Here is a 14446-nt window from a genome sequence, read left to right on the forward strand (position 1 = left end):
TTTGACTATTACTTGTATGTCCTTTTCATTTCAGTGAAGTAGCTTTCCAGCTGGATGAATTTTGAGTAAATGATGAAGTGAATAAAATCGTCGCTCATATTGGTCAAATCCCGTATATGCTACGACTAAACGATAGATGATGGCACCTCTATTAATCATTCACTGTAACCAGGTCTGTCTCCATCATACTCCTGTTCATTTCCAACCATGTTAATGCGTGGGTTTTAACCATATCTAGAAGAAGAGATTCATGCGTAGCACATCCAAAACAACTGAAGAGAATTTTACAGCATCTCCACAGCAGGGATCATTTTAAGTATTTAGCCCGAGGCCAAACATGACTGAACTGAGAAATCAGATGCATCTTTCGGAAGGGATATCTCACCTCCCATAGCTTCACTACAGGGAAGAGCTGCACCAATACTATTACTACAGCAGACATCAGCAGCTGTTGCTCCTCACCTCACAATGCGACAAGTGTGTAATGACGGGGAGCGAGGGAGACGTGGGCGAGAGAGTGGTTTGTGTTGAGTGTGTGTGACTAGGTCTTCAAATCCAGTTTGCAGGTAAAGGATTATGGAAATAAATTGCGCCTCCTCAGTTAAGAAACTGCCAAGAGAAGGACAGAACATTGATTTCTCCATTAGAGGCTTACTACACCATGCAGTCCAATATCCTCGTTTGGATGAGAAGAAGTCAACAGCTTTGCAATGAGGCAGAACTGATGCCATTTCTCTGTGAGACGTCTGAGAATTTAAGATACTGAAAAGGAAGCTCAAATGAGCTTAAAAAAAAAACAAAAAAAAAACAAGCCTCCATATATATTCTTTTGTTTTCTCCACAGCAATTAAAACCAACAGAGATCTCCTCTTTTCAAATGCAACTAACAAACTCCCTTGACAAAAACTGTCACATCCACTAACCACAGTGCGTTATCAGGTGATGCCAATAGGTTACACATCTTGACAATGTAACACAATCGTGTACTGAAAAGCAGGATTGATATGGCAAAAGGATTTGCCAGTGAGTCACAACATGTGATTAAACAGATTCATCAAGTCAGAAGAAGAGTGGGCTAAAACTTCCAAAGATTACCTGAAGGCATCCTTACCTGACAGCATTATCACTGTTATTAACGTGAGAGGAGGCGTAAGCTAGTATTAGCAAACTAATTTTCTTGTACAAGGAGCTTATTTGCTTTTCATTACTATTGCTGTCGCATTAGAATTGTGTTTCGTCGTAATGTTACCGTGACGTTTAATTAACTTTGTTAATCTTGTGAGGAGAAAGTTTTTCCAAGACTCTAATAAGAGTTCTACCTCATAGATAAAGTCAATAATATGACCCTGTAATAAGCATTTAATAACCAACACAGCTACATATTACAGGCTTTCTCAGTCAGAGGCAGCGTCTGCTTTAAAGTTTAAAGCAAGCATCAAATGTGTGTACAATACACCAGTGAACTTGGTAGGGTTTGGAAGAACTCATTCTCCTGTATCGGTAAATGTAATTAGGCTGAATTGCCTTGTTCCTCTGCAAGGGAACGGATCTCCACAGCCTGAGGTGTGCAAAATATGCATGACTCGTAGGTGTATCTCATTCATATTTAGAGTTCTATTATTTATTTAATATTGAAACACGTCATCCATTGTCTAGGTGTCTTCCAAGTTGCATAACCGAAACAAAACCAGTGAATACTACAAGGTATCATGATGGGTGAATTGTATCTGAGGTTTTCTGGTAAACTGTCCCAGCGCTTCGGTGCAGTGCTCACAACAGTCGATTTTACGGAAAGCGAGAGAAAATAAGGGAGAGGAAATTGATGTGTTTAGAGAAATGAGAATGTGAGGGTATGAAGCAGAAGGCAGTGACAGTGAGACTTCTGGATGTACTGTGGATACACAACAGGGCAGACGTGGCACGGACTAGCCATTGATCTGCCCCCTGCCCTGCTGTCCTGCTGCTCTTTTGACCATCCAGCACTGGCTTGCAACATAATGTGATGAACCCCACTGATATACACACATATACACACACGTGCACACACACATACACATACAAAATAGTCCTCGTTTATCAAACTAAATACGAACAAATTTATAACACAAAAAATGTGTTATTAATGTAGATCTAATTAGTCAAAAAATGTCTTACTAGAGCAAAGCTCAACTGACTAAAAATTGTATAATTGTGATTCGTAGCTGCAATATTGTATATGAATTATGCTGTCAAGTTTAATTCTTTTTTTTTTAAATTAATTCAATTCTTCTTTTTTGGCTGCTCTTGTTAGAGGTCGCAACAGCGGATCATCTGAGACACATATTTGATTTGGCACAGGTTTTATGCCCTTCCGGATGCAACCCTCCCATCTTTTTATCCAGAATGTACTCACTTGTGCAACCCCCAGTGGCTGGGTTAGTTTTCTGCTTGGGAAAAGAACCTGGGCCACAGCAGAGAGAGCACGGTATTCACTCTCTCACTCACTCATTTTCTACCGCTTATCCGAACTACCTCGGGTCACGGGGAGCCTGTGCCTATCTCAGGCGTCATCGGGTATCAAGGCAGGATACACCCTGGATGGAGTGCCAACCCATCGCAGGGCACACACACACTCTCATTCACTCACGCAATCACACACTACGGACAATTTTCCAGAGATGCCAATCAACCTACCATGCATGTCTTTGGACCGGGGAGGAAACCGGAGTACCCGGAGGAAACCCCCGAGACACGGGGGAATCGAACCCCCAAATCTGGAGGTGTGAGGCGAAACACACCCCCACCCCCACCCCCACCCACCTCAGCACACTGTGAGTGTTTCCTTTCATGGAGATTTGTGGGAGTCGCTAAATGCAAACAAACTATTCTGTGAACTGTATTTTTTTTAATGAATTTGTAAAATAATGTACATTACTTTAATAAAAGGTTGATAAATGTGGTGCCCATACCTACAGTACACCTTGTCATTCTCTCAGACAGACAAAGTATATTTGCTCACCTACAAAGTCAATCATTTTTTAGATCGCTCTAACCGATATAAACTCTAAACTTCTCTTTATCTTCTCCTTCACTCTTTGCCACGCCAGCCCCCGTCTAAGCTGGTTCCTTTCTTCATAAGAAGCAGCTTCTCTTCATGTGTGCTAGTTATGTGAGGGAGGAGACAAAGCGCCGTGAAGAACACACTGCCTGTTTCATTAACGAAATGACTTGGAGGCTGCTGACCATTAGCAACCTGCTGGTCGTCCAGAGTGAATGCACATCAAGAGCTGTGATAATCAAGTGCTAGCTCAGTGAGAACAGCCTTTTATGTATGTGTAAGTGTCGAGGAGGGATAACAGGTAAAGACCCTTCACTTACGTCATGCTCTTTTTCTGCACGGCATAAGAGGCAGCTAATTAGAGCTACAGGAAAGATATGGACGATATGTTCCACTAGACTTGGTAATTGCTACTTACGCTGGTCAGGCACATGGACATAGAGCGTTCTTTTATAACAGGGTCAGACCTGAATAAGCATCATGTATGATGACTTTTTTGTTCAGAGAAACTCCCAGTGGAGCTAAAACACATTGTGATTAAGATCACACAGTGTTGCTGAGGTATTTTATAATGTGGCATTGCTATCAAGCAGGCACAAGAGAAATGCAAGATATAAATACAAAGAGAAACAAAGATATGCACTAAGGTTGTTATATACAGTCATGGTATGAGGTCACTGAGGTATGTAAGGAATACAGGACATGACATTCTGTTACTTGTACAAACCACAGGCATTTACTAACATTTACATGTCACACCTAACCACTAATATTTACATTTATCTCAATGCAATGCCTTAAAATCTTTATATATTTTCACATCTCCTTTTTGAAAATATTCAATTTCAATTATATTTTAAAATCGAAAGAAAAAGTAAATGCAACTGAACCACAGCTTTACAACTCCTTCGGACAAATTCGTTTACAACTCAAATACCTCTTTACATGTTTTCCATCTCTGCATTTCAGTGCCACTTCCTCCTAACTCTCATTCTTGATTCTGTGTGTTTTTTCCCCTGATACGTGTCAAGCATCTTTTTCTCTGGATACATTTCAAGCCTACACAACAAGTTGCCAGTTTCAATGGCAGGTTTATTCCTGTTTTTTTTTTTTTTAACTTTTCTCTGATCGCAATCCTTCACAATATGCTTCTTGTGGAAACTCACACTGTCATAATGCTAAAAATATGATTAATATACCTCTGCTGTGGCTTGTGTAAGTTTTTGTGTGTGAGTTTAAGTGTGTGTGTATGCATGACAGGACAGACAGAAGGAACTTACCACAAGGGCCCTTTCGCATCACCTTGATGCGTCTCTGAGTGTTGCACTGAGCCTTTTCCAGTTCACACTCGTTGGAGTAGGTGGAAGAGTCTGAGCCACACACTGGCGCCACGACAGATGTACACTGCGTCTTCTTGCACACACACTCTCCTTTCGATGGGTCGGTAGGGTCTCTTTCACACGTTGCACCGAAGCCACAGAGTTTTCCCCGACAGCCTGGAGAAAAACACACACAAGGGCATCAGAACACAAGCATTTACAAAGTCAGCGGACTACATCAACTTCAAAAGAAAAAGTTGTAACCCAAATGCAATTTACAAGCCTGAAGCACTGCTAGTGAAAAGCGCTAATCTCCATAAGCAGTCCACTTCATTATGTTGAGTATAAAAAACACAGAGACAGAATGCTAATGAGGAGTTTTGTGACTAGAGTTGTCCTGGTGTCAGACTTTCACAGTTTGTCATTGTGTATTTAATTCGCCAGTGACCTTTAAAAAAAATGTTTTAAAATGCAATTCTGTCTTTTTCTTTAACATGATCAAGTTTCACTTAGATTATTGCTTCTTATCCCAGGTATGTCGGCTTGAACTCGCTGTAAAGTTTAGCCCGTCCCACGTCTAGACTACATCGACCTCCATTTCTTCTGCACTGGACACAACTGCGCTAAAAACTACTACCTACTACTGTTATAAACACGTTACTATGCTGCCTCTGCTACCACTCATAGCATGTTTGTAGCTTCATCATGCACAGTTTTAAAAACACGGCATTTCTGACAAGTGCTAGACAAAACAATAACTATTTTTGTTTTGGTTCAGTTTAGTGTTTGTCCTCACAGCCATGTAGCTTTCCCCAGAGCTTCTAACAACATGATAAATACTGACAGTTTCAGAGATTTCACTGGAAAGTCATTCTCATACAAAAGAACAATCTATTTGTTGCCTTTTCTTGGTTGTAACATAAATGTACTGTATATACAAGTGTGAAAAGACATTTTTCCCTCTGTCTTTAAATGGTGCGTGTAAAAATGTATGATACTAGGAAACTGTGATATTTTCAGACTACTGAGAACATTTCAAATTGTCACAATGCTTGTTCTGACTCTTGTAAGAACTCCTGTCAGGTTTGACCGATGAAACAATCAGAACAACAGCAGTAACGTCCACCATTAAAGTTCAAACTGGTTCATATCCCTCACATACACCTTATCATTAAACAGTCAGTGTAACCCATTTGTTGTTGAGTGTGTGCCACAAACGTGGCTCATCTCTGTAAAGCTGTGCAGTTTCTGTGAATTTCAATATTGTCACATTGTACAACCTCAAACAGACAAAAAGCTGCGGAAAGCTCAAACAAATCATACCAGATTTCTCTCTCTCTCTCTCTCTCTCTCTCTCTCTCTCTCACACACACACACACACACACACACACACACACTCTTTCTCACTCTCTAACTCTTCACCCTTTTTTTGAAGGCAGAAGTTGCACGAATGCTTGACTGACACCTATCCCATACACCCACAATGCAATGTTATAAAGAGAAAAGCATGGTGCTCTACACAGGTGGACATGTGTGTGTGTGTGTGTGTGTGTGTGTGTGTGTGTGTGTGTGTGTGTGGGTGTGTGTGAGATTTCTTAAGGCAGCTTGTGCTGTCAGAACTTGGGGCTGTCAATCTGACATGCATAGGTGCCCACTGTTGTTTTGAACATAGCGGCTGTCACCCAGAATGGCTGCTTGAAATTCACCGGTGTAACACAGGCTAAAATCAACACACTGATACACATTCGAGTACTGAGTACACATTGCACAACTCTTCTGATTTAGGCTAAAAGAGCACTGCAATTGCAAAGGTGCTTAAAATAAAATAAAAAAAAACAACAAAAAAACATTAAATTCATTAATTAAAAAAATCCTCTGAATGAACACTTTTTTAACCCCAAAATAATTGCCTGTGTCCTGTCTCAAAACCAAAGGTACTTTTTTATAGAGCGAATATTAACATCCTCTCATTTCACAATGTTCCTGCTTGTTCTCTCTTCCTACTTGTTCTTGTTCTCTAATCAGTCTGAGGCATGCACGTGAGGAGACAGAGCGAGCAACTGGAACGGGTCACATTTGAAAGAAACTCGAATATAAGATGCCAGTTCTTCTGCAGGCACATCGCGTGAAAGGTTTCAAGACTACTTCTAGAGCTATGCTTGCATGATCAGAAAAGAAAGAGAGAGAGAAAGAGAGAGAGAGAGAGAGAGAGAGAGAGAGAGAGAGAGAGAGAGAGAGAGAGAGAGAGAGAGAGAGAGAGAGACAAAAGATGGAGGGCAGACGGAGGACAAGAATAACTACTCCACATTTGTGCATGTTCAAGATCAAGCAATGCAGAACACATAATGCCATTGGATGGCACGCTGCATGTTAAGTGAGGTGATGGCGGATGGTGGATGGTTCACACGTGCGCGCACACACACACACACACACACACACACACACACACACACACACACACACATACAGTACATCTTTCAAAAAGCTGAATAAATGAAAATCCTGCATATGTGACGGAAGCTTAGAATATTTGAATGCGAAGTGTAAAAGATGATGCATTTCATAGTGTGATCCATCATTTAAGTGCCATACATATTAAATCTGTCGTATCATTCTAACACTATTTTGATGTCTATTACAGAAATAAGCTCTACCATTGGTTGTCTGTCACAAGCTTGTAAAGGGCTGCATCGTAATTGTTTATTTTTCTTCCCGGAATGTGTGGGGCCAGGTTTCACAAAGCACAGTGTGTTCCTGTGGGATAAACTCACAGATATATTTCCTCTGGAAAAAAAAAAAAAACTGTGGGAGAATATGGCTGTTGCTAATCCATCTCTTGCAATGATCTCACCCCTATATGTGCTCATTTCCCAAGCATGTGATGCCACAGGATTCGTTGTGGTGAAGGTGTTGCTATGACAACAGCCTAAGAGTCGACAAGGGGGTTGAACGAAATGGTTGCAGGTTTGACAATCGGCACAATCGGCACAATCGGCATGTTTGTATTAAAACAAGTGTATAAAGACTAGGTTTGTTGCTGCGAAGGTTTTTCAAACGTCAGCTACATAAATAAGGAATAAAACACGCTGTTTTAGAAAAGTAATGCATGATGAGTTGATGTGATGAAGCAGGAAGAAGTGCTGCTTGTACCACCCTGAAATAGTATTTTTCTAGAACAGAAAAACATCATGATATGTTTAATTGTTCATCAATTCATGATTTGCACATAATGCTTTTAACCATTTGATGTAGTCGAATATCAAAGAAATAAGTGAGTTCATTATGATACTGTAGCGTCAAACAGTTACACCCTCACTATTAGGAGTACAACGTGTTATGTTACTGACAAACTGGCTTTAACAGTGGTGACACCATCCAACCCTGGGGAAACCAAAGCTTCACCATACTAACAGATCTATGGTTTTTTCATGTTATATAATCAGTTTATTATCAGCCATAAATAAAGCTCATGTAGATAATTCAATAATCTTTACAAATCTCTGTGAATAAGCTGTTACTATAGAAATAATAACATGTTAAAACAAGTGTATCAGTATGAATATATAATTTGAAGGACAGTCAGATCTACTGTCAAGAGCTGCCTTTATAGACAATTAATAAACAGCAATCTGATACAGAAACTCATCCTCGCTGTGGTATACTGTCAGCTGAAGAACAGATAGCTTGTGTTTCCTGAGATCAGAAGACTGGAAATCTAATTTAGGAGTTATAGTTAACGTCTCTGCTTCATGCAGACATAGTGGAGGACCCCGGAGGGCACAGATATGCACTCCCAGTGAGCGAGAAACACAAACAGCTGAAAAAGATGTAGCAGCTGATACAAAGAGCAGAGATTTCTTACAGGTCTCTTCTTCACCGCTCTGTTCAGCCATTACTGACTAGACCGCAGCTATATGCTAACACTCCAACTCAATCATATCCACACCTGAGCACCGAGGCACATCTGCATGCACGCTGGAGTTCATTGCAATCCAATCTAGAGGACTTTATCAATCTTATGTTTATTTTTCTTATATTACTCTTTGATCTTTCCTATACTCCTCACTCACTTCCTTGTTTTTTATCCCCTTTTTTATTTTTCATTTCTATTCTATTTCATTGCTTGTTATAAAAAAAAGATAATATGAACAGATACAAAAAAGCCAGGGGCAGTTATTTAATTTGGCGGTGGTTAAGTTAAACATATATATATATATATATATATATATATATATATATATATATATATATATATACTGAATATGTAGAGAGAGAGAGAGAGAGAGAGAGAGAGAGAGAGAGATGTAGCAGCTGATACAACAAGGAACAAAGATTTCTTATAGGTCTCTCTAATGTATAATATATAATATTATATATTATAATATATGTGTGTGTGTGTGTGTGTGTGTGTGTATACATACACACACACACACACACACACACATATATATATATATATATATATATATATATATATGGTTCAGAAAATCCCCCCCCCCCTCTCTCTCTCACTCCTCCATGTCTGCTTCAGGCCTTGACCTGGCTTAGAGACACGGGACACCCCGACTTATATACTTATTTAGAGCTGAACTTCAGCAACAAAAAAAAAAAAAAGAAGAGAGAAAAAAAGAAAAACAGAAAAACCCACCTCCTACACAGGACAGGCCAGGCCAGTATCTAACGAAAAGAAGCTCCAGAAAGGAGAGGTGGGTGAATTGAAGGAGAGTCAGTCATGCCTTATCTCGGATGTACACTGAGAAGATGTACGTGACCCAGCAGTGTAGGAAGACGTAGTGATTGCTTGGTTTAACCATAGACACAACTGTTAGTCTAATAAAGGCTAAGGGCAAATGTGAGAGTGTTCAGAATGAAACCCATGGTTGCACAGAGGTGATGTTTTTCTAACAGACAGTTAAAGAGCATGTGAGGCTGCACTAACAGAATATTTTCAGAAAATCCACTATCAGGCCGTATTCTGTCAGCTTGTATCTGAGGCACAAAGCAAGCAGACGAGCAAAGAGAAGATACTACCGGAATAGGTACGAATGAAACACCGTGGAACTGTCGCCATGCAAGATTCAATTATTCAAGCTGTTCAGACAGAGAGAGAAAAAGAGAAAGAAAGAACGTGAAAGAGAGCAAGAGAGAAAGACAGCTTGAGCTTGCTTCATGTTCACTCACTGCATCTCTTTCACTCCATGTTCACACACTCACATTCTTTCATGTTCTCCCTTGATTCCTCCACACCACATTCACCACCCCCCACTCTGCACTGAGCTCACTTCCCCTCCTCTGTGCCTTGTGGTCCATCCTCTTCTTCACAGGTGCGGTTCATCATTCTATTCCATTTTTTTCACCCTCACTTTCTCCTTTTCTTACTCTCTTTCATCAGTCCTCAGCATCTCATTTCGTTCTTTTTTCTCTGGATGCTTTAAAGACGGAAAACGGAAATAAATGCGGTGAAACGAAAAGGAGCAAAACAGGAAAATAACAACAAAATGATTTTATTTGCTTATTTGCTTCCAATTCTGATGCTCCTAATAAAAGCAGCTTATGGTGGAAGGGGGAAGGGAGCAGGCCTACACAGTATTGGAACTCGCCCGGTCTAGGGTGCCTCTTGGAGAGAAACCAAGCAATGGCCAGATGGCGCTCTGTTATACGCTTAGGAATACTGTAGGAGCTCCCAATCCACAAATATGCTAAATATTCTACATGTCTCATTAGAGCAAATGTTCTGCCTTTTTTTTAATCAGTATTAATATCATTATCTCGATGCCATCATTCATTTATCATCATTCTGTCCTCATTAAGCTCAAATGGAGGTGAACTTTATTTAAAAACCTTCATTTGTATACCGCTGCTTTACAGTCCTCATACCTGAACTCTAAAGAGTTTACATACATAGCCTAAAAGACCTGATTCTGTAATTGTTTGGGTTTGATTTCACAGAACAGTCTCTTGACTGTGGTTTTGGAAAAATAAACAGAGTACGATCATATATCTGCCCTTGAGCAAAGGATATTAACACTTGGTTGTATTAAATGTAATAAATGTACGTTGCTTTGTATAAGGGTGTCTACCAAATGCCATAAATGTATGTAATGTAATCTGCTGACCATAAAAACCACTTCATTGCCCACCTGAAACAGGAACCAACACCCACCTGGTTTGGACTATGCAACAGTTTGGTGGACTAATTTGATGTCCCAGGCTCAAAAAATAGACTTCACACTCCATAAACTTTCAGAGCATATGGCAGTGCGTCCAGAAAAAGTCTACAACCCCATTGTTTCTTCTCTGCTAAAAATATAAATAAATAAATACATAAAAATCCTATATGATGAAAAGACACCTGCCAGTAACATCAATGCTACAACCAAAGCAGGATGACATGGTGACAATCCCCCCTGCAGCCAGGCTGACTGGTGTCCATCCCTTCTAGACAAAGAGCCTAGCCCACCCTCATCCATCCCTCTCAGCACCCTGATCGATACCTCTGTTGCCAATCAATACCTCCACAAATCACTTCATTTTCTCTTTTTCTTTCTTTCCCGCTCGCTCCTCACAGAAAAAGAACAAGCAAAGGAGAGAGAAAAGAGCCGGCTGTCACTATAAAATGCGACCTGCTCTCTCTGTGCTCCTCAACCAAAGAGCAAGTAAGCACAAAATAAAGCCCAATAAACGGTGGCCAGTATTTCAGAATGAGAGAGCTCATTTTAGCTGCTGTCAAACACTGCCTTGTTTCTCTCTCTCTCTCTCTCTCTCTCTCTCTCTCTCTCTCTCTCGCTCTTCCTTTTTTCTTCTTAATGACCCTAAAAAGTGAGTGCAGTTTATGATTGGTTTATATTGAATAAATCAAAGCAACCTTTGCTATCCATTAGTCAAATCCCTACAGAGAGATACAGAAGTCAGAGAAGTTGAACAATATATACATTTTAATACAGGAAATATGTCCATGCCTCATCGAGCAAGCACATTCTTATAGCTCGCACTACATCAATCAGCAGAAAAATGCAACTCTTTCTGCTCTGTATATTTTCTTTTTTGTCTTGTGACTCATTATCGTCGTTTCTGTTGGCAGTGTAAAAATTACTCTAACCCTGGCAAAAGAACCACATAAATACATGTGAGATAGAAACCTAGCAGGCGGACTGATTTCAACGCTTAACTGTCTTTTGTCACTTTAGTTCATTTACATCACAATGTAAATTGTGTTTCATTCCAGAGTGGAAGCTTTTAGTTGCTAAATTAAAACTTAGCGCTGGTGGTGGGCAGTCGAGCTGCAGAAAGGAGACAGCTGTAGAAATCTGTCAACCTGCAGAAATTAACAAGATTTTACTCTAAAAAGCTACTTGTCAAGAAACTTCTGGAGCTCTGAGAGAACATGTAATAATTTGATGATCATGTGGGCTCAACTGCTGCATACGATTGGCTGGAAAGTATAGCACTTAAGTAAGGGAAGCTTTGAATGAAAGATGCTTTGACACTGATTGATTATAGCCGTTTTTTTAAAGATAGCTTGCCATGTTGTATTAGATAAACGAAATAAAATCATGCATGTCAGATTATACTATGAAGATTCTCTAATGATGATCAGCTGCGATGAAAGACAAAGACTCTTCACTCATGTATTCAATCAGAACAATCGGTGGCACAAACCCTGATTGCTAACTTGGATTTTGGCTAGCTCACACTTGCCAAAGCTGCTAGGTGACCTGTGTAAAAGTGTCACTTTAACAAGCATTTCAAACCATACCACTTTGACCCCAAACGCAGAATCATAGATGCTTTGAATGTCTTTTGAAACGGAGTAGCATCACCCAAACAGTGTGATCTTCCAGGTTGAATTAATTGGCCATGACAATGGCAGCCTCAATATTACTCAATATGAACTGCAGCTTTCTCTAGATCTACCCACAATCCATTGTACAGTATACTGTAATTCTTTTTCCTTAACGGAAAAGAAACCCATTAGAAAGTCTCTAGTCTGTGTAAGAGTTTTATCATAAAGAAGACCTTGAAGGATTTTAATTACCTTGAGAACTTACACAATGAATATCTCTAAACTAAGATTTTTTTGCATCTCACATCGTGTTGAAAGAATGTTTAATGGACTGCACTTTGAAAAAGTGGAGAAGACAAACTCATAGCAAAATGGTGGTTGGAACAAGTCCCCAGCTTCCCTAGCATATGTTCTGCCTATGGCACTATCTTTTGATGTGGCAGCGCAAAGAGTTCTGGATCTCCTTCTTATTAGGCAGCGGCACATGGAAAAACACAGGGAAAAAGGAAGAAGCGGGGGAGTGGATGTGGGCTCTCTCTATAAAAAGAAAAAAATTCATTACTGTAGGATCAAATTTTGTGAAAGTGGCCTTTTTCGCTACCAGGGATGGTCTCACATGGGCAGTTTAAAAGTTTTTTTCTTGCTTCATGGATAATTTCACCTGGATGTTGCAGATATGAACTTCTGTTGTAATCCTAAAGACTGTCCTGTGTCCTGTATGTTACTTATTTTGCTCATTTACGACTGCATATAGTAATAATTTATAATTCCTCCATCTATGGTGTCATACAGAAGAGGACAGGTCACTATGAGGCTGGTTCCTCAGGATTTCAATTCAATTCAATTCAATTTATTTGTATACCGATTTTAAAAATTTCCTGTTGTCTCAAAGCAGCATTACAGAAGTATGGAAACAGAAGAGAGAGAAAAATAAATAAATACAGTATATTATAATAATAATAATAATAATAATAATAATAATAATAATAATAATAATAAGAAGAAGAAGAAGAAGAAGAAGAAGAAGAAGAAATAAGCATAAAAATAAATAAATGAATATACACAATTAAAGTTTTAAATTAATTAAAAAAAGATTAATTTAAAATTTAAAATACTATATATCTATCCCTATACCTAACGAGCACACCGGAGGCAACGGCGGCAGTGGCGGAGCCAGTGGGGAGTCCACTGAACACCCCTGACACCTGATTGGCCACCCCAGGTGCCACCCCGATTTTTTATTTGATAGCATTGGAAGTTTGATGCTGATTGACATTTCATTTCAACTATCAAAAGAAGTCTTCATTTGACTTATATATAGAATATAAAGATATATTCTACCTCTAATGAGCAATTGAAGCCGCCCCATGTATAAAACTCTAGTTCCGCCACTGAACAGCGGCAAGGAAAAACTACCTCCTGAGATAATATGAGGAAGAAACCTTGAGAGGAACCAGATTTAGAAGGGAACCCATCCTCATTTGGGTGACACTAGACAGTAAATAATGTAAATGTACATAATGTCCTTTCTACAACAGTTTATAACAGTGGAACCGAGAGCTCCTTAGGAACTAATGGGTCATCATAAACTCTGAGTTCAGCACAGACCTGATTGCTGATAAAGACCAGACCATACAGCTGACTGACACAACACTGGTTCAAAAGAAGGCATGACAGTCTCCAGGCGGCATTTCTTTCTCTTGTCATCTCAGAGAGTCTTCTTTGAGTTGTTTGATTTTTATCACAATTTTCATTAAAGTTTGCTTATGATGATATATTTACTGTCGATGTCCAAAAAAACTAAAAACGTATAAACATATAAGATCTAAATTTCTGACTATTCCATACACCCCTATCACATGCTGTTTCCATTAGACCTATTCCCAGCTGCCTTTGTGTACACAGCGTCTGAAACACAATACACTACTCACAGCTACACACTAAGCACTGAATAGGCCAGCAACAGCCTATGGGCACCTGTGCACTTCTTCTCCATAAAACATTTCTGGCACTTTGTGACTGGGCATATTGAATTACATTCCTTTCAGATGCACCGGATACTCCTTTTCAAACAGGGACCACATGACCAGGCACAAATGCGCAGGAATTTATGCCCTGAGGAACGGGCGTGTGCGATTAAATTTATACTTCTGTCAATAAAGCTGTCTCTTTGTATGGTTTGAGAAAGGCCAGTTACAGCCTGAGTGAAAGCTCTGTAAGAGTCAAGCAGAGAGTGGGATGGAGATCTAATCTGTCCGGCCCCACAAGTAAAGGACCTGATGACACCAATCTCACTCCTCACTCCTC

At 39.7% G+C, this 14446-nt stretch overlaps 1 protein-coding gene across 4 annotated transcripts in view; it reads right to left on the reverse strand.

The window, feature by feature from the left end:
• The window catches only part of agrn (agrin), a 239980-nt gene that overhangs the window by 112866 nt on the left and 112668 nt on the right, over positions 1 to 14446 (reverse strand). For all 4 annotated transcript variants that reach the window (XM_060894549.1, XM_060894548.1, XM_060894547.1 and 1 more), the window contains one exon: positions 4318 to 4533. In XM_060894549.1, coding sequence (XP_060750532.1) covers positions 4318 to 4533 — 216 coding nt within the window. The remainder of the gene's footprint in view (positions 1 to 4317; positions 4534 to 14446) is intronic.

This window comes from Tachysurus vachellii, chromosome 19 (genome assembly GCF_030014155.1).
Source record: "Tachysurus vachellii isolate PV-2020 chromosome 19, HZAU_Pvac_v1, whole genome shotgun sequence".
Classification (NCBI taxonomy): Eukaryota; Metazoa; Chordata; class Actinopteri; order Siluriformes; family Bagridae; genus Tachysurus; species Tachysurus vachellii.